Source organism: Mobula hypostoma, chromosome 3 (assembly GCF_963921235.1).
Source record: "Mobula hypostoma chromosome 3, sMobHyp1.1, whole genome shotgun sequence".
Classification (NCBI taxonomy): domain Eukaryota; kingdom Metazoa; phylum Chordata; class Chondrichthyes; order Myliobatiformes; family Myliobatidae; genus Mobula; species Mobula hypostoma.
The window spans coordinates 176,887,109-176,907,778 of record NC_086099.1 but is presented as its reverse complement, the minus strand read 5'-3'; the positions used below and the strand labels follow the sequence as shown (position 1 = coordinate 176,907,778).

The 20,670-nt window shown below is 42.9% G+C and overlaps 1 protein-coding gene across 3 annotated transcripts in view; it reads right to left on the bottom strand.

The window, feature by feature from the left end:
• Positions 1–20,670, bottom strand: part of nmt2 (N-myristoyltransferase 2) — a 78,858-nt gene that overhangs the window by 43,355 nt on the left and 14,833 nt on the right. For 2 of the 3 annotated variants that reach the window (XM_063044130.1, XM_063044129.1), the window contains exon 2: positions 3,599–3,737. In XM_063044130.1, the coding sequence (XP_062900200.1) occupies positions 3,599–3,737 (139 nt within the window). Of the gene's footprint in view, positions 1–3,598; positions 3,738–20,670 lie in introns of those variants that run through there. The other variant, XM_063044132.1, reaches the window with a different exon arrangement.

The following is a 20,670-nucleotide window of genomic DNA, read 5'->3' as shown; positions in this document are numbered from 1 at the left end:
TAGGAATGGTTTAGAGGGATATAGGCCAAATGCAAGCTCAGGAAGGCACCTTGAATGGAATGGACAAGTTGGACTGAATGACCTGCTTTCAAGCTGTTCACTTCCATGAAAATTTCATATGGGGTTTGCAGATTCCAAGGCTTTTAAGTTGTCCCAAAGCTACCTTTCATTGATGAAAATCTACATTTCAGTCTTTAATGTGCACCTCCTAATGTCCCCACAATATCATTCAGAGTCTTCCCCAACCAGATGCCCTGGATGAACCATGAGATCCGCGATCTGCTGAGGGCCAGACCAGAGGCATTCAGGTCTAGCAACAAAGTAAGATACAAGCGGTCCAGGTACAATCTCTGGAAAGCCATCTCATGTGTGAAGTGGCAATTCCAGACTAAACCTGAATCACAAAAGGACGCTCAACAGCTGTGGCAGGGCTCAAGTGCTATCACCACCTACAAAGGAAAACAGAGCGCCATAGGTGACTAAAAGACTTCGCTCCCTGAGGAGCTGAATGCCTTTTATGCTCTCTTTGACCATCAAAACATGGAGACACCCTTATGAACTCCTACAGCCCCCAATGATCCTGTGATTTCAGTTTGAGGCTGACATGAGAGCAGCCTTCTTGACGGTGAACCAATGGAAAGCATCCAGCCCAGATGGGTACCTAGCTGAGTACTAAAGGCCTATGTTGATCAACTGGCTGGAGTGCTCAAGCTATCTCTAACCTCCTGTTTCGGCAGTCTGAGGTACCCACCTGCTTCAAGCAGGCTTCAATTATACTGCTGCCTAAGAAGAATGATTGTTGTCCAGTAGCACTTACATCCACTGTGATGAAGTGTTTCGAGAAATTAGTGATGAAACATATCAACTCCTGCATGAGGAGCAACTTGGATCCACACCAATTTGCCTACCTTCACAACGGGACAATAGCAGCTGCCATTTCATTGGCTGCTCACTTAATCCTGGAATATCTGGACAGTAAAGATGCATACATCAGGATGCTCTTCATTGACTACAGCTTGGCATTCAATACTACCATCCCCTCAAAACTAATCAATAAGCTTTAAGGCCTTGGTCTTAATGGATCCTTGATTTCCTCACTTGCAGACCCCAGTCAATTCAGATTGGCAACTTCTTGCCCACAATCTCCATCAGCGACAGGTGCACCACAAGTCTGCGTGCTTAGCCCCTAGCTCTACTCGCTTTATACTAAGCACAGCTCTAATGGCATATTTAAATTTGCTGACGGCACCACAGTCATTGGCCAAATCAAAGGCAGTGAAGGAATTTGTAAAATATGGCTGAGTGGTGCCACAGTAGCAACCAATCACTCAATGTCAGCAAAACTTAGGCCCTGATTACTGACCTCAGGAGGAGGAAACCAGAGTCTATGAATCAGTTCTTATCAGGGGATCAGAGGTGGAGAGGGTCAGTAACTTTAAATTCAGTGTTATCATTTCTGTCCTGGGTCCAGCATATAGGGGCCATTGTGAAGAAAGCATAGTAGCACCTCTACTCTCTTAGAAGGTTGTGAACATTTGGTATGTTATCTAAAACTTTTTATAGATGTGTGGTGGAGAGTATATTGACTGGTTGCATCACGGCCCATGGAAACACCAATGCCCCTGAATGGAAATACCTACAAAAAGTAGTGGATATGGCACAGTCCATCATGGGTAAAGCCATTCCCACCATTCAGCACACCTATTTGAATGCTGTCGCAGGAAAGCAGCATCCATCATCAAGGGCACCCACCACCCAGGCCATGCTCTCTTCTCGCTGCTGCCATCACGAAGAAGGTACAGGAGCCTCAGGAGCAGTTACTACCCCTCAACCTTCAGGCTCTTGAACCAAAGGAGATAATTTCACTTGCCCCATCACTAAACTGTTCCCACAAACTATGGACTCATTTTCAAAGACTCTTCATCGCATGTTTACGATATTTATTACATATTTATTTATTATTATTATTTCTTTTTGTATTTGCAGTTTGTTGTCTTTTGCACATTAGCTGTTTGTCCATCCTGCTGGAGGCAGATTTTCATTGAATTTTTTTTTTAAAACTGTGAATGCCCACAAGAATTGAATCTCAGGATGTATAGGGTGACATATATGTACTTTGAGAATAAATTTACTTTGAACTTTCAAATTTAATGTGCAAGAGTCAATAACTAATGTATATAAAGCTCAGTATTTTCATATAAGAAACTGTCAACTTCTACAAATAACATTTCCAATAGTTGCAGACTGTATATTGTTCTAATCATCCAAATATTTGATTTGAAGTGAATCTCAAGGTGGTATATGGTAACACATAAGTACTTGGGGATAATAAATTTACTTTGACTTTTGACTTTGATGAACAAAATAACGACAGAACTAATAAAATAACTGGTAAATGGAGTTTAATCTAAAAGTGAATTGTTATATTTTGGGAGTTCAAATGAAAGAGGAAAGTATGAAGTAAGTGGCAGGACCCTCAGGAGCATTAGCACATCAAGGAATTTTGGAGTGCTACTCCTCAGTCCCCTGAAGGTTGGAACAAAACAGATAGAACAGTAAATATATGCTTGTCTTCATCAGACAGGGCACTGAATATAAAAGTTCAGATGTTGCATTTGCATAAAACATTGGTTAGGTCATATTTGGAATAAGGTGTCCAGTTCTGATTGCCACACTATAGCTACGATATGGAGGTTTTGAAGACAGTGCAATTGAGGTTCACCAGGATGTTGCCTGAATTACAGCATATTAGCTATAAGGAGAGGATAGAAAGAGACTTTTTCTAATATTTTTATAACAACTATTATCATTATTTAGTTTAATAGAGTGGAATTACAATTGCACATAAACATCTATTTGAGTGCCTAATTATTTTCTATATTATCTCAATGTGCACTTGTGAATGTACAAATTAATATAGATTTACTCACATAAAAAAGGAAAAGGTTATATATGTAAAAAAAATTGTGTATTACTTGTGAATACCTTATCCAAATAAAAATAAAATTTAAAGAAAAAGGAAGAGACTTTTTCCCAGAATGGAAGTGTCAGGTACCAGAGGGACAGGATTTAAGGCTAGAGGGGAAAAGTTTAAAGGTGATTTGGGAAGCAAGAGGTGGTAGAGGTCGCTACAAGAGCAATGTTTAAGAGGCAAATGAACAAGCAAACAATAGAGGGATATGGACCATGTACAAGCATTTGGGATTAGTTTAATTTGGCATCATGATTGGTGTAGATATGATGGGCCAAAGGCTTGATGCTTTGTTGTACTTCTCTATGTTCCAATAAAGGGAAATATGGTTGGTATCCACTGGAGCAACTAAGAACAAAATAAAGTATTCTTAACTTGATTGCAACTCTTCTCTCAAAAGTCTATTACAGATGTAAGGGAACATCTCCAGTCTTCTCAAGAACCAAGCAGTTTAATTGGCAAGATACAATTAAATTCTATTCTATTGTGAAATTTTACAAACTACATTTATGGTAGATGGTAGAATTGCATTCTTGAAACAATTTACCCAGGAAATTAAGGTTTTCAAGTTTTTCTTCACTACTTTGCACTTTTTACAAATACGTAGATATAAAAAGGTGACTTTACTTTTGAAGGAAGCTGTTGAACTTTGATTTCCTGTGAATCTGAAGCAGAGTCTGATTTGGTGCTGGCAGAACTTGGCTTTTCCTTCTTCTTTTTCTGCTTTTTCTTCTTCTTTCTGGTCCCAGTCTCCCCTCCAGGACTTCTGTCAACAAGTTTTGAAAGCATGGATATTGCAGTAATAAATTTTAAATTTAGCTGTGCAACAATTCACTAATACCACAAATATGAATAGTCTATTTATATGGAACAGCATTCTAAAGAGATTGGGCTACCCAGCTGATTAAATTTTCCCATTAGGTTCTTTTACTCAGGATTCAAAATTAACTGCTTTCATCTTCTCTTGTTAACCAAACAAAAATATGCATTCCAGCAAGAACAAGCATGCTGGAGCTACATATCACTGAGTATAAAAGATTGAGAGGAAATATTAATGAAACATGTATAGTTTTGAGGCAGTCAGTGTAGATTAATAATAACATCTTCTCACTGATAATCAACACAGCTACACCTTAAGTGCTGTGCTTAGCCTGCTGTTCTATTCTCTGTACATTAACACTTGTGTGACAAAGCACAGCTCAAACTGCATCTTTAAATTCACAAATGGCACCACTGTTTTTGGTGAAATCTTGGAGGGCAATGAGGAGGCGTACAGGAGTCAGCTGGTTGAATGACGTCTTAACAATGCCACACTCCCTGTCTGCAAGACCCAAGGAATTGACTATGGACTTCAGGAAAGGAAACTTGTAACACCAGTCTCATCGAGAGGTCAGTCGTGGAAAGGGTGAGCAGCTTCAAATACCTGGTGTTAGCACACTGATGCAATAAGGAACAAGGCACGCCAGTGGAACTACATCATTAGGAATTTGAGGAGATTTGGTATGTTACTGAAGACTCTTGCAAATTCCTAAAGATGTACAGTAGAGAGTATTCAGAATCAGAATTAATATCACAGGAATATATCGTGAAATTTTTTATTTTAGTCAAAGCAGTTCAATGCAATGCATAATAATAATAAAAATACTGAATTACAGTATATATATATAATAGTTAAATTAGTAAGTAGTGCAAATAAAAAGGAGTGAGGTTGTGTTCACAGTTCAATGTCCATTCAGAAACTGGATGGCAGATGGGAAGAAGCTGTTCCTGAATCATTGAGTGTGTGCCTTCAGGCTCCTGTACCTCCTTCCTGACGGTGACAATGGGAAGAGGACATGTCCAGGGTGACGGAGGTCCTTAATAATGGATTCCACCTTTTTGAAGCACCGCCCCTTGAAGCACAACTTTCTGTAGCTTTCAATCCTGTGCAGTTGTCTCTCCACACTCCACCACCCCTCCCCCCATATCAGACGCTGATGCAGACAGTTAGACAGTGTAGCCTCTCCAGGCTACATTTGAGGAAATTTTTGAGTGTCTTTGGTGACATACCAAATCTCCTTAAATACCTAATGAAATATAGTTGCTGTCATACCTTCTTTGAAGCTGTATCAATATGCTGGCCCAGGATAGACACCCAGCACTTGAAATTGCTTACTCCTTCTACTTCTGATCCCTCTATGAGGACTAGTGTGTGTTCCCTTGCCTTACTCTTTCTGAAGTCCACAATCAGTTCTTTGGTCTTACTGACATTGAGTGTAAGGTTATTGTTATGACACCACTCAACTAGCTGATTGGTTGCATCACAGCTTGAAGATCCACACTCAATCATTTAGGAACAGCTTCTTCCTCTCTGTCAACAGATTTCTGAGCAGTCCATGAACCCATGAAAACTGTTTCATCACTCCATTAATTTATTGTGATTTTGTGTCTTTGCACTGTACTGCTGCTGCAAAACAATTAATTTCATGACATACAAGTCAGTAATAATAAACCTAATTCTGATTGGCAAGGTGGATGCCGACAGAATATATTCCCTAATATATATATATATATTTTTTTTTAAATATAAATTTATTTATTTATTTATTTATTTAGAATTAGGAAGCCTAGTTTCTAAAACCTAGAATAAAGAGTTGTCTAGAGATGAGGAGTAATTTCTTTGTTCAGTGGATCATGATTCATCATGAACCTTTGTAATTCTTTGCTGCAGATAGATGTGGAGGCAAACTAATTGCATATGTTCATTTGGAAAGTGTCAAGACATTTACACTACAAAGAATAGAGTTTTACAGAAAATGTGCTCAATTTCCTTCCCTTTCAGTTCTCATTATCAATTGCTTGACTTAAAGGTTAGCTTGGCTAATCGAGTTGACTGCAGCAAGTTGAGTACGCTGAACAAAGCCCCTTCTGGGATAATAAATCAGCCATGATGGAATGGCGGAGCAGACTCGATGGGCTGAATTGTCTAATTCTGCTTCTATGTCTTATGTAAACTACATTGCTATGTTTTGTTAAATGAAAAAAAATCACATGTTCCATGATCAAATATTAACTTTTAAAAGTTATTAATTTGGGGATTTGGGTGCAACTCAAAGGTCAGCATTTATTGCCCACCCCTAATTTTTATAGGGTTGTAGATAAGGTGAATGGCTACAGTCTTTTTAAATTGAGAGAAGTATTTAAAAGGGATATGCGGTACAACGTTTCCATATCTAGGATGGGTTGTTAGTTATGTGGGACAAACTGCCTGAGAAAACTGCAGAGGCAGGTGTAAATATAATGTCTTAAAACCATTCAGGGGGATAAATGAATAGATAATGCTTAGTGAGGGATATGGGCTAAATGCAGCCAAAGGGGACCAGTTTGGATAGACGCCCTGGCATGCAAGCTGGGTTAAAGGGCCTGTTTCCCTGCTGTATAAGTTATATAGTTATATCACTGAGCCATCAGGAAAGGTTGAATAGGTTAAGACTTAGTTCCCTCAAACATAGGAGAATTAGAGAGATTTGTTAGAGGTATACAAAATTATGAGGGGTATAGATAGGGCAAATAAGAGCAGGCTTTTTCCAAGGAGGTTGGGTGAGATTAGAGGTTGGGTGAGATTAGAAATCATGGGTTAAGGGGAACATGAGTCTTCACTCAGAGGGTCGTGGGAGTGTAGAATGAGCTGCCAGTGCAAGAGACGGATATGATAAACATGAGAAAATCTGCAGATGCTGGCTGGCTTGCTGAGTTCCTCCAGCATTTTGTGAGTGGTGCATACGAGTCAGGTTTCAACATTTATGATAAAGTTGGATAGATACATGGACCAGAGAGGTATGAATGTCTCTGGTCCCAGTGCAGGTCAATGGGACCAGGCAAAATAACAGCTTGGCATGGGCTATCTGGACCAAAGGGTCTGTTTCTGCCCTTAAGTGTCTATGACTCTGTGACTCTAATGCATTCTATAAGTTAAAGATGATGGGGAGAGCTTTGCTCTTCACTTACTTGTAGAATGCCCTGGGGTTTTCCTTAATCCTGCCCACCAAGGCCTTCTCATGGCCCCTTCTGGTTCTCCTAATTTCATTCTTAAGCTCCTTCCTGCTAGCCTTATAATCTTCTAGATCTCAATCATTACCTAATTTTTTGAACCTTTAGTAAGCTCTTCTTTTCTTCTTGATTAGATTTACAGCTGCCTTTTACACCACAGTTCCTGTACCCCACCATCCTTTCCCTGTCTCATTGGAACGTACCTAGGAAGAGCACCACACAAGTGTACCCTGAACATTCGCCACATTTCTTCTGTATATTTCCATGATAGCATCTGTTCCCAATTTATGCTTCCAAGTTCCTGCCTGATAGCTTCATATTTCCCTTTACTCCAATTAAACGTTTTCCTAATTTGTCTGTTCCTATCCCTCTCCAGTGCTATGGTAAAGGAGATAGAGTTGTGATCACCATCTCCAAAATGCTCTCCCATTGAGAGACCTGACACCTGACCAGGTTCATTTCCGAATACCAGATCAAGTACAGTCTCTCCTCTTGTAGGCTTATCTACATATTGTATCAGGAAACCTTCCTGAACACACCTAACAAACTCCACCCCATCTAAACCCCTTGCTCTCGGGAGATGCCAATCAATATTTGGGAAATTAAAATCTCCCACCTCGACAACCTTGTTATTATTACACCTTTCCAGAATCTGTTTCCTTATCTGCTCCTCGATGTCCCTGTTACTATTGGGTGGTCTATAAAAAAACACCCAGTAGAGTCATTGACCCCTTCCTCTTTCTAACTTCCACCCACAGAGATTCAGTAGACAATCCCTCCATAACTTCCTCCTTTTCTGCAGCCATGACACTATCTCTGATCAGCAGTGCCACACCTCCACCTCTTTTGTCTCCCTCCCTGTCCTTTCCGAAACAACTAAAGCCTGGCACTCTAAGTAGCCATTCCTGCCCCTGAGCCATCCAAGTCTCTGTAATAGCCACAACATCATAGCTCCAAGTACTGATCCACGCTCTAAGCTCATCCGCTGTGTTCATGATACTTATTGCATTAAAATAGACACATCTCAAACCATTGGTCTGAGCGTGTCCCTTCTCTATCACCTGCCTATCTTCCCTCTTGCACTGTCTCTAAACTTTCTCTATTTGTGAACCAACCGCCCCTTCCTCCGTCTCTTCAGTTCGGTTCCCACCCCCCAGCAATTCTAGTTTAAACTCTCCCCAGTAGCCTTAGCAAACCTCCCTGCCAGGACATTGGTCCCACTCGGATTCAAGTGCAACCTGTCCATTTTGTACAGGTCACGCCTGTCCCAAAAGTGATCCCAATGATCCAGAAATCCAAATCTCTGCCCCTGCTCCAATTCCTCAGCCACGCATTTATCCTCCACCTCACTCTATTCCTGTACTCACTGTCACGTGGCACAGGCAGTAATCCCGAGATTACTACCTCTGAGGTCCTGCTTCTCAACTTCCTTCCTAACTCCCTGTAGTCTATTTTCAGGACCTCCTCCCTTTTCCTACCTATGTCGTTGGTACCAATATGTACCACGACCTCTGGCTGTTCACCTTCCCACTTCAGGATATTGTGGACGTGACCGGAAACATCCTAGACCCTGGCATCTGGGAGGCAAACTACCATCCGCGTTTCTTTCCTGCGTCCACATGATCACCTGTCTGACCCCCTAACTATAGAGTCCCCTATCAGTGCTGCCTTCTTCCTTCTGAGTCACAGGGCCAGACTCTGTGCCGGAGGCACGGCCACTGTTGCTTCTCCCAGGTAGGCTGTCCCCTTCAACACTACTCAAACAGGAGTACTTATTGTTAAGGGGGACAGCCACAGGAGTACCCTCTAGTATCTGACTCCTGCCCTTCCCTCTCCTGACTGTTACCCAAGGCCCTGCGGTGAATTTTAGAAAACATTCTAAAACAATATTTTAGAACAAGTGCAATCCAGAGCCATATCGCACATTAAGAATCTAAAGAGACGTTTGAATTTTAATTGTTTAATACAATAAAGTGTCTACTATCCATCCTGCAAAATGTCCTGGGAATCTTTAAGATTCCAAATATTATCCACCAGTTACGTCTAAGCAGGAATGGTTGAATTAGCAGTTGAGCTCAGAGGACCTCACAGGAAGACTGAGTGTTATGGGGGAAGTGGTCATTTAGTCAGAGAGTAATTGCCAATTGATTTATTATTGTCATGGTAGTGAGATAGAGACTATGTGACCATATTCTACTCCAATTCCATCTACAAGTTTGCAGGTGACATAACTGCACAGGGACAAATCACATATAACAATGAGTCAGAGAACCGGGGGAAGTGAGAGCATAGTGGCATGGTATCACAACAACGTTTCCCTTAATGTCAGCAAAAGCTTGTCCAATGACTTCAAGAAGGGAGTAGTGCAGAAGCTCCTGTTCAATCAATGGCCCAGAGCATGATTTTTGCACTAATTTATTGCAGTTTCACTGTAATCATGACACTGTACTCTGCTATTGCTTTGCCCTTGTACTACTGTGATGTATCAAGTTTTGGATGACATGCAAAAGAAAGTTTAAAAAAAAATTAGTTTTGCATGCCGCCCATACAGATCATTTCATTAAAACAGTGCAGAGGGAAAACTGTAACAGAATACAGTAACAATTACAGAGAAAGTGCAGTGCAGACAGACAATTAGGAGAAAGGGCCACAACGAGATAGCCTGTGAGATAAGAGTTCATCTTTTTTGCTCATGAGTCTTATAACAGAGGGACAGAAATTGTCGTTGAGTGTGGCAGTGTGTATTTTCAAGCTTTTTATATACTGCCTATTTTTTGGGGGGGGAGGGGGGTTGAGTGGAGAAAAGAGAATGCCCATGGTAGGAGGTCTTTGGTGATAGACTGAGCTGTGTCCACGACTGTCTGCAGTTTCTTGCGGTCTTGGGCAGAGTAGCTGCCATACCAGGACAGAATTCTTCCAGTGGTGCATCTATAAAAATTGGTGAGGGGCAATGGGAGCACACTGCAGGTAGTGCAGGATTCTGTGGCTGTTCCTCTCTTAAACAAATAGATCACTTTGAATATTGTTAGGGAGGAAATGGAGCAATGGGGTCTCAGGAGAAAGTGACAGCAGCAGCCAGATCAGTAACACCAGGACTGGCTCTGTTTTATAGCTGGGTACGTCATGGACTAAGTTAATAATAGCAATAGGGGACTCTATATGACCAGTAGCACAGGTAAGCATTTCCCAGGAGACAGGCTCCAGAATAGTGAATTGCCTCCTCTTACGGGGTCAAGGATGTCTCTGATTGGGCACAGAATATTTTCAAAGGGGAAGTTGAATAGCCAGAAGCCATGGGCCATACTGGTACTAATGAAATAGACAGGAAGAGAGATGGTCCTACAAAGAGAATCTCAGGAGTTGACAAAATATAAAAAGCAGGACTCTTAGGGTTGTAATCTTAGGATTACTCCCTGTGCCACATGCAAGCAAGGCAAGAAATAAGAAGATGGTACAGTTGAATGTATGGTTAATGAACTAATACAGGAGGAAAGGCTTTGCAGATTACAGGACTCTCTTCTAGACCAGGTAGGGCTTGTACAAGAACAGATTACATCAAAACTGAAAGGACATCAATCTCTTCACAAGGAGGTTTATTGGTGTTACGCAGCAGGATTTAAATTAGCATAGCAGGAGCATAGGAAACAGAGTAGTAGGTCAACAAGTTGAGGGATTGAGGGTGAGGTAGAAGTTAGGTCAAGAAAAGCTGAAAAGACATGGACAGATAACAGCCACTGGACATGGATTGGGAAATGGCCTAGCCAGATAATTGGAGTTTCAACGGAAACAATGAAAGTAACGCCCAAAGTTTTCACATAGTTACAAATATGGATAAGGAAGGACCTCAAGGAAAAGTGCTAAATTTGGGGAAAGTGTCAGGCAGGAGCTGGGAATAGCAGGTTGGGAACAGCCGTTATTGGGTAAGTCCACATCTAACAAATGGGTATCGAATTCGGGGCACATGTATGGCAGTTTCAGAAACCTTGAATGACAACAGGTAATACAATTTTACTCAAAAACAAAGGATACATAAGGTTTAGGAAGCTGAAATCAGGCAGGACCCATGAAAAGTATAAAGCAAGCATCAGGGAACTAAAGCAGGGAATCAGGAAGACTTAAAGGAGCCAGGAAATGCCTTTGGTGAGTAGGATTAAAAATAATTCCAAGGCATTTCATTTGTACGTTAAAAACAAAAAAAAAACTATTTTTATTTTATTTATTATTTTTTCTTTCTCTTCTATATTATGTATTGCATTGAACTGCTGCTGCTAAGTTAACAAATTTCACGTCACATACCAGTGATAATAAACCTGATTCTGATAACTGTGGGGAGGGTTGGATCACTCAAGGACAAAGAAGAGGAAATGGGTGAGATACCAAATAAAAGTATTTTTCATCAGATAGCGAGATAATGTAGGGGAAACTAATATTCTTGGTCATATTGATAGCAAGTGGAATGAGATATTGGAGTGCTCAACAAGCGTTAAAGTGGATAAGTCCCAAGGACCTAATAGGATTTATCCCAACTTAATTGAGACAGGCAAGAGAGGAGATTGCTGGGGCCTTGGTAGAGATTTTTCCATCTTGTATAGACATGGGTGAGATCGCAGAGAACTGAAGAAAAACCAGTGTTGTTCCTCTATTTAAAAGCAAATGTAAAAATAAACCAGGAATTTATTGACCAATGAACCTTGCATCAGTGGTAGGGAATAACTGGAGAAGACTTGTAAAAATAGGATCTACTTACACCTGAAAAGAAAGACTTATTGGGGTTAGCCAGCATGGCTTAGTGTAGGGAAGATCATATCTTACAAATTTCATTGAGTTGTCTGAGGAGTTGACAAAGATGACTGACGAGAGTACAGCAGAGAATGTTGTATACTTTAGTAAAGCTTTTGACAAGTTCTTTCATGGTAGGCTAACTGAGAAGATTAAAGGACATGGGATTCCAATCAGACTTGGTAGATTGGAGTCAAAATTGGCTTGGCCATTGAAAATAGAAGGTAGTAGTGGAGAGATATTATTTGGATTGGAGGTCTTTGATCAATGGTTTCCACAATGATCAATATTTGGACTTCTATGTTTGTGATAGGTGGGCTGATAAGTAATTTTGCAGATCACAAAAAAATTCACAGTTGTGGATAGTGAGGAAGAATGTCAAAGGACACAATCAGATATATATCAGTTGTAAATTTGGCAGGGAAAAGGCAGATGAAGTTTAATTCAGACAAGTGTAAAGTGCTGCAGTTTGTGAGGTTAACCTTTAAGAGGAAAGTATACTGTAAATTGATGCAAAACCTTGGAAGAATTGATGTACAGACGGATCATGCAGTACAACTCCATTGTTGTCAGAAAGTGGCAACATGTATAGATTGAGTGGGAAAGGAGGCATGCTGCAGAACACTTGCCTTCATTGGTTGGGCTGATGAGGATAAAATTCAGGAAGTTATAATACAGCTGTAGAAAACTTTAGGTCACATTTGGAGTATTGCGTGCAGTTCTAGGTGCAGGGAAGGATGTGAAGAAGGTGCAGAAGAGATTCACCAAAATGAGTCAGGGAGTATTAAGTGTACAGGGTGGCTGAGCAAACTTGGATTGTTTTCTCTGAGGTGTTGAAGGCTGAAGAGTAACGTGATTGAATGTCAAATACCAGAGGGCATGGCTTTATGGTGAAAGGATTTCCATGACAAGTTTTGTTTTATACAGAGAGGCATGTGTCACTGCTAAAGCTGGTAGAAGGAGAATTGATAACAATGTTTCAGAGGCATTTCAACAGGAACATGAAAAGACAGAATAGAGTATAGATTGCGTAGGCATACGTGCAGCTTAATTGGCATCTTAGAACAAACATCGTGGGCTAAAGAATCTGTTCGTATGCTGTACTGTTCTCTGTTCTAAGCAGGTTCAAAACTAGTATTAATATATGTTTTACAAATATGAAAGCAAGAGAAATGTTGGGTCTTAACCATGCGTGAAAGCAGGTTTTTGCATTGCCAATTAAAGTTTCTACTTGAGTACAGCATGAGCAGTTAATTTTTTTTTGTACTGGCTATTATCTTAAGGTTCCATCTGTCAATGATATTTGTACTCCTTGAAACAGTACTCATGGAGATAACTGTACAAGTGGATCCTTGAATTAAAGCAATTTGTTTCTCTCTCACAACATAATGTATAAAAACATCTGGAACAAGCATGAATTTACACAAAAAAATATCAGTTTCAATTCACAAACTGGGCTTTATGGAATTTCACAGCTGAAACTCATCTTTAATGGACTACATATTTCTTTCGTCTTTATTTGATGTTAGTGTCTCCTCTTGTAACTCGGTTTAAGGTATGACTGAAGAGAAAGCTCTCTCTCTCTCTCTGGATGTGAATTTTCAGTCTTAAGTGTCCATACTATCCGAAATAAATATCTAACAATATTTAATAAGGCAGGGACAAGTGGAACGACCATTGTATGAGTGGATCAGTGTTAAGAGTGGGGAGGCTTTGGCTCATCAGGCTTAGGCGACAACAGGCCTAAGCAATGTATGTATCTGGTAAGTTTCTTCTTCATTCTTTGTCTGTTAGTACATAGAGCAGTGAAGATGGCTCGAGAGGCTTTGTTGTGTTCTTTGTGTGAGATGTGAGAATTCTGGGAGACCTCCAGCCTCCCGATCACCACATCTGCACCAAGGTGCATCTCCTCAGAGAATGTGTTAATGAAATGGAACTGTAGCTCAATGACCTCCGGCTCATACAGGAAACTGAAGAGGTGACAGATAGGAGCTACAAGGAGATGGTCACCCCAAAGTTGCAGGAGGCAGGAAAGGGAAAGGGAAAGGAAATGGGCAGCTGGTGCAGAGTGCCCCCATGGCCATTTCCCTCAATAATAAGTCTGCCACTTTGGATACTGTTGGGGGGTATGACCAACCAGGGGGAAGTTGCAGTGACACACATCAAAGTTGCTGGTGAATGCAACAGGCCAGGCAGCATCTCTAGGAAGAGGTACAGTCGACGTTTCAGGCCGAGACCCTTCGTCAGGACTAACTGAAGGAAGAGCTAGTAAGAGATTTGAAAGTGGGAGGGGGAGGGGGAGATCCAAAATGATAGGAGAAGACAGGAGGGGAAGGGATGGAGCCAAGAGCTGGACAGGTGATTGGCAAAAGGGATATGAGAGGATCATGGGACAGAAGACCCAGGGAGAAAGACACGGGGGTGGAGGGGAACCCAGAGGATGGGCAAGGGGTATAGTCAGAGGGACAGAGGGAGAAAAAGGAGAGTGAGAGAAAGAATGTGTATATAAAAATAAATAACGGATGGGGTACGAGGGGGAGGTGGGGCATTAGCGGAAGTTAGAGAAGTCAATGTTCATGCCATCAGGTTGGAGGCTACCCAGATGGAATATAAGGTGTTGTTCCTCCAACCTGAGTGTGGCTTCATCTTTACAGTAGAGGAGGCCGTGGACAGACATGTCAGAATGGGAATGGGATGTGGAATTAAAATGTGTGGCCATTGGGAGATCCTGCTTTCTCTGGCAGATAGAGACAGCAAAACTGTCTCCCAGTCTGCGTCGGGTCTCGCCAATATATAGAAGGCCACATCGGGAGCACCGGACGCAGTATATCACCCCAGCCAACTCACAGGTGAAGTGTCGCCTCACCTGGAAGGACTGTCTGGGGCTCTGAATGGTGGTAAGGGAGGAAGTGTAAGGGCATGTGTAGCACTTGTTCCGCTTACAAGGATAAGGGCCAGGAGGGAGATCAGTGGGGAGGCTGGGGGGGACGAATGGACAAGGGAGTCACGTAGGGAGCGATCCCTGCGGAAAGCGGGGGGGGGGGGAGAGGGAAAGATATGCTTAGTGGTGGGATCCCATTGGAAGTGGCAGAAGTTATGGAGAATAATATGTTGGACCCGGATGCTGGTGGGGTGGTAGGTGAGGACCAGGGGAACCCTATTCCTAGTAGGGTGGCGGGAGGATGGAGTGAGAGCAGATGTGTGTGAAATGGGGGAGATGCATTTGAGAGCAGAGTTGATGCTGGAAGAAGGGAAGTCCCTTTCTTTAAAAAAGGAGAACATCTCCCTCCTGCTGGAATGAAAAGCCTCATCCTGAGAGCAGATGCGGCAGAGACAGAGGAATTGCGAGAAGGGGATGGCATTTTTGCAAGAGACAGGGTGAGAAGAGGAATAGTCCAGATAGCTGTGAGAGTCAGTAGGCTTATAGTAGACATCAGTAGATAAGCCGTCTCCAGAGATAGAGACAGAAAGATCTAGAAAGGGGAGGGACGTGTCGGAAATGGGCCAGGTAAACTTGAGGGCAGGGTGAAAGTTGGAGGCAATGTTAATAAAGTCAACGAGTTCAGCATGCGTGCAAGAAGCGCCAATGCAATCGTCGATGTAGCGAAGGAAAAGTGGGGGACAGATACGGAAGATAGATTGTTCCACAAAGCCAACAAAAAGGCAGGCATAGCTAGGAAACCATACAGGTGCACACAGCTACACCTTTAGTTTGGAGGAAGTGGGAGGAGCCAAAGGAGAAATTATTAAGAGTAAGGACTAATTCCGCTAGACAGAGCAGAGTGGTGGTAGAGGGGAACTGATTAGGTCTGGAATCCAAAAAGAAGTCGAGAGCTTTGGACCTTCCTGATGGGGGATGGAAGTATATAGGGACTGGACATCCATGGTGAAAATAAAGCAGTGGGGGCCAGGGAACTTAGTCATCGAAAAGTTTATGAGCGTGAGAAGTGTCATGAACATAGGTAGGAAGGGATTGAACAAGGGGGGATAAAACCGTGTCGAGGTATGCAGAAACGAGTTCGGTGGGGCAGGAGCAAGCTGAGACAATAGGTCTGCCAGGACAGGCAGGTTTGTGGATCTTGGGTAGGAAGTAGAAATGAGAAGTGCGAGGTGTGGGAACTATAAGGTTGGTAGCAGTGGATGGAAGATCCCCTGAGCGGATAAAGTCGGTGATGGTGTGGGAGACAACGGCCTGGTGCTCCTTAGTGAAGTCACCATCGAGGGGTAAATAAGAGGAGGTATCACTGAGCCTCGGCAAGGTAGAGGTCAGTACGCCAGACTACAACAACACCCCCCCTTATCGGCGGGTTTAATAGTAATGTTAGGATTAGTGCGGAGGGAGTGGAGAGCCGAGCGTTCAGAAGGAGTGAGGTTGGAATGGGAACAAGGTGCGGTGAAGTCGAGACGGTTGATGTCCCGTCGGCAGTTAGCAATAAGGAGATCCAGAGCAGGCAGAAGGCCAGAGCGGGGTGTCCATGAAGAAGAGGAGGGTTGAAGACGGGAGAAGGGGTCATCGGTGGGGGTGGAAGAGTCCTTGCCGGAGTAGGTTCGGAGACGGCGGAAGAAGAGTTCCGCATCGTAGCGAATGCGGAACTCGCTGAGGTGTGGGCGAAGGGGGACAATGGTGAGGCCCTTACTGGGGACAGAGCGTTCTGCCTCAGACAGTTGAAGGTCGAAGGGGATGGTAAAGACCCGGCACGGATGAGAGCTGGGATCAGAGGGGGGTGGGGGAGGCTGGGGGTGTCAGTGGAGAGGGGAGGGTTGGGGTGAGAGGAAGATGGAGCCTCTGAGTACCCAGGAGCTGACGATGGGATCTGAAGGAGATGGGATTGCAGAGTACTGGTGGAGGAAGGGGAGACAGGAGTCACAATAGCAGCACATAAAGACCCGGCCTGGAGTTCAAGGCTGGAGTAGCAGCTGGTGGTTGTGCAATCACTTTGAAGGTGTCCATGGTCGTTGCTGGAGTCCGGTTTTGAATATGCCCTGAGGTGTTCGAGCTGGCGAGATCAATGGCAGAGGCAATCTGAAGTTCATGCCTGCTAGTCTCAGGGCCAGCAGGCTCTGTTGTCCGCAGATGTAGGATCTTGCGATCTTTGCCTAACATGACAAAGTCAAAAAAACGGCGATTGCAAGCACAGGTCCGACGGAGGATGAAATAACCGGTAGGACCATTACAGACGGTGAAGGAAGTGTCCCGAAGGTGTGGAAGGGTCTGCGATAGGGACACCAAATACCTCCTCATGGCGGAGAGGGTTGCCTTCAGAGCTTGACGGGAGAAGCGACGAGAGGCAGAGTCAATAAAATGTGAGTACCTGGGATCCTCAGAAGGTCCAAATTGAGAGGCTCGGAAACGAATCCTAAAGCCAACTGGAGTAAGTTGGTGACAGAGGCACGTTCCAAGAAAGGATATATTGCTGTAATAGCGAGTCTGAGTCAAAATGTGGTCGAAAAATTGAAGAGCCGAAGGAATTACAGATGGGGAGCAGTGAGAGATGGTTTCACTGAACTCCCGTCGAAGAGAGTATTTGCTTGAATTTCCAGCATCTGCAGAATTCCTGTTGTTTGTAGAAGTTGCAGTGACCAGGTCTCTGACACTAAGTCTGGTACTGTGGCTCAGACGGGAATCGGGGAGAAGAGGACTGCAGTAGTGATATGAAATTCCATTGCGGAGAAGACATAAGAATCTGTGGACGCAAAAGAGACACCTAGATGGTATGTTGTCGCCCAGGTGCCAGGATCTGGGACGTCTTGGATCGGGTCCACGGCATTCCAAAGGGAGAGGATTAGCAACCAGAAGTCTTGGTACATATTAGCATCAGTGACATACGTAGGAAAAGGGATGAAGTTCTGAAGAGAGAATTTAAGGAGCTAGGTAGAAAGCTGAAAAACAAGACCTTCAGGGTAGTAATCTCTAGATTGCTGCCTGTGCCACATACCAGTGATGGTAAGAATAGGATGATCTTGCAGATGAATGTGTGGCTGAGGAACTGGTGGGCCAGGATTTCAGATTTAGGATCTCTTTTGGGAAAGGTATGATCTGAACGAAAGGGACAGCTGAACCCGAGGGAGACCAATATCCTTTTGAGCAAGTTTGCTAGAACTGTTGGGGAGGGCTTAAACTAATTTGGCAGGGCAGTGGGAGACTGATAGGGCTGAGGATGTGGCAGTATGTAGTGAGACTGTCAGGAGGACAGGCAGATGATAGAACAAAATTGAAAAGGGTGATGAATAGAGAATTGAAGGTGTTATACCTGAATGCACACAGTGTACAGAATAAGGCAGATGATCATGTAGGGCAGTTAGAGATGGGCAAGTGTGATATTATGAACATCACTGAATCAAGGGTGAATGAAGATTATAGTTGGGAGCTTAATATCCAGGATACACATTATATTAGAAGAACAGGCAGGTAAGCAAAGGTGTGGTTCTATTGGTAAAAACTGAAATCAAATCCCTAGAAAGAGGCAACATAGGATTTAGTCCATGAGCCAGTAGGGTTGGTCCGTACCACTTGAGGGGAATAATGCTCATTGTGATTTTTGGCACGGTATACATCTCTAGTTAGAAAATATGTGATAGCATTGCACCAGTGGTAGCTTTATGTGTGCTATCATGCATTTATAACACTCCCCTAAAATAAGCATTTCTGAAAAGTGGCCGATATAAAGTATAACATATATATTCAGCCTAGTGGTATTTTGTCATCAGTGATCCCTCAACATTGAAATTTGTCACAATGATAGCTGAGTTCAAGCTCTTTTCATCCAACATTGTTATAAAATTCTACATTGAAAACTACGTCACTGATGGCACTCGCAATATAGTGCCCAATTTCAGTAGAGTGAATCATTTCATTTTTAGAAAAATATTTGTCTGTTGTTATTTTGGAAAAGTCAATAAAAACCCTAGGACAGATACAATCATGTGGATTTGTAGAGAATTTATTCAGGAATTCAAATAAGTAATCACTTTTTGTATATATTCCATATTAACATCAGTACAGCAGAAAATGTTACCCCACCCCCCCAAAAGGAAAAAAACCTAATTTGGAGAGATTTCTAGAGTTTTATCAACGTCATGATATTTTCCACATTGCTGTATCAAATCAAAACAATCTTAAGCTTTTGTCATAGCATATAGAATTACAGTACAATAATTCAAATTATGGGGTTCCACACAGCCATAACCTAGGCCTCATTTGGTTGTAAAATGAATATATTTTATCAAAGACTGGTTTCCATACTTTCATAACCTAGTAATAATCATAATAATTTTCCAAGTCTTCCACGTCTTCCACATCTTCATCTGAACTTTCCACACTCTCTGAGGTGGATGCCTGGTTCTCAGTCTGCTAGTCTACAAATGCCAGTACACCTGAGGCCATTTGCAACACACATGCATCTTGGGAGTGAACATTTTTTTTGGACAGTTACAGGCCAGTAGATTCAGGACGGCATTGGGTGCTGGCTGGCCTTCCATCCAGTGCACCACCAACTGTTCAGCTTCCTCTTCTCTCTCCATCTTCCATCCTCTGCCAACAGGGCTTGGCACTTGTGGGTCCTTCTCCAAACATTTTCTCCATATACCAGCCTGGTAGTTGGCTCACTGTGCATGTTTTGTTAAGCAGTCCTTGTATGGGGGGTGTTGATGAGTTTCGATTTCACCTTTTTTGGCACAGAAAAGGTGATGGCTGAGCTCATTGACCTTGGTGGCGATGCTTTTGGGGCAGACAGGAGACATGTAAATGCCTCCAGTTTGTCCATCAGTGCTGGGGAGAGGTCTCATTCCTGACCCAACTCTAAGAATGTATCCTGAGTTTCCCTGTTGCTGGTCAGAAGTTTTAGGGCACTTGTCTTCCCTTTGCCTGCAAAAGCACTTACAATTTCACATCCTGTATATGCGTGCAACCCGATGAGAACCCTACAAACCTCTATGCCAACAGCGGCAGTGCAACCTTCCTATGTCTACAAGCCTTGTATGGGTTGCTGCCACACTTCTGGAACAATGGGGCCTCAAGCTTGTCACAAAATGCTAAAGACATGACGAGGACATCTGTGTCTTCTGAACAGATCACTACAGATTGGTATCCCTCTCTTGTGGCATGGGCAGCATGGAGAAGTAGGCGGCCATCTGCTTCTTCTTGTTGATACTGAAGAGCTGACACCTCCTCACTGTCTTTAGATGTGATTCTGTAACATTTGTCATTCACAGTTGCATACAGAATCTTCTCCTGTAGCTTTGCTCTGTACTCTGCCTTCCTCCATTCATGGACAATGAAGCTAATGAGATTATTTTTCTTACTGACTTTGGTCAGGAAGCTCCTCCACTGCCTCACCATCTGTGCGCCTATGATACCTTGCAACTCATGACCAGTCTCTTCACCCCGTAGAGACCTTTCACTATTCTCGATAGAGTTCTCCTTGTATGTGTCGAACATAACATCTGTTCTGCTACTCTGACTGCCTTCCCTCAGAGCCATACCCAGAATTGTTGTGGCAACATCTCTGAAAGTAACTTGATCACCTTTCTCTCTTTAGACCAAGTTCATTCCATCAACCACTAGCAGCTTCCTGGGAGTTGCTCTTCTACTGCTACATCTTTCTGCAAGGTTGTGGCTAAAGTAGCTTTATTTGTCTTTCTCAGCAATCCTTCTGGTGTGGACAGGGCCCAGGGCAACGGTCCAAGAGGATGAGAAAGGATATCCTCCATACGTAGACAGCACCCTTGTGCCATCACTATGATGCGTCCAAACAAAGACCTGTCTGCTTTCAAGATGATTGCCCTCCCATTTGATTTCACTTCTCTCTCCATACACATATCACTGAATGTTTTCAGTTTGTTGGTTTTCATTGGGTCATGGAATTTCTTTGCTGGTGGGTCTTCCTCTAGTC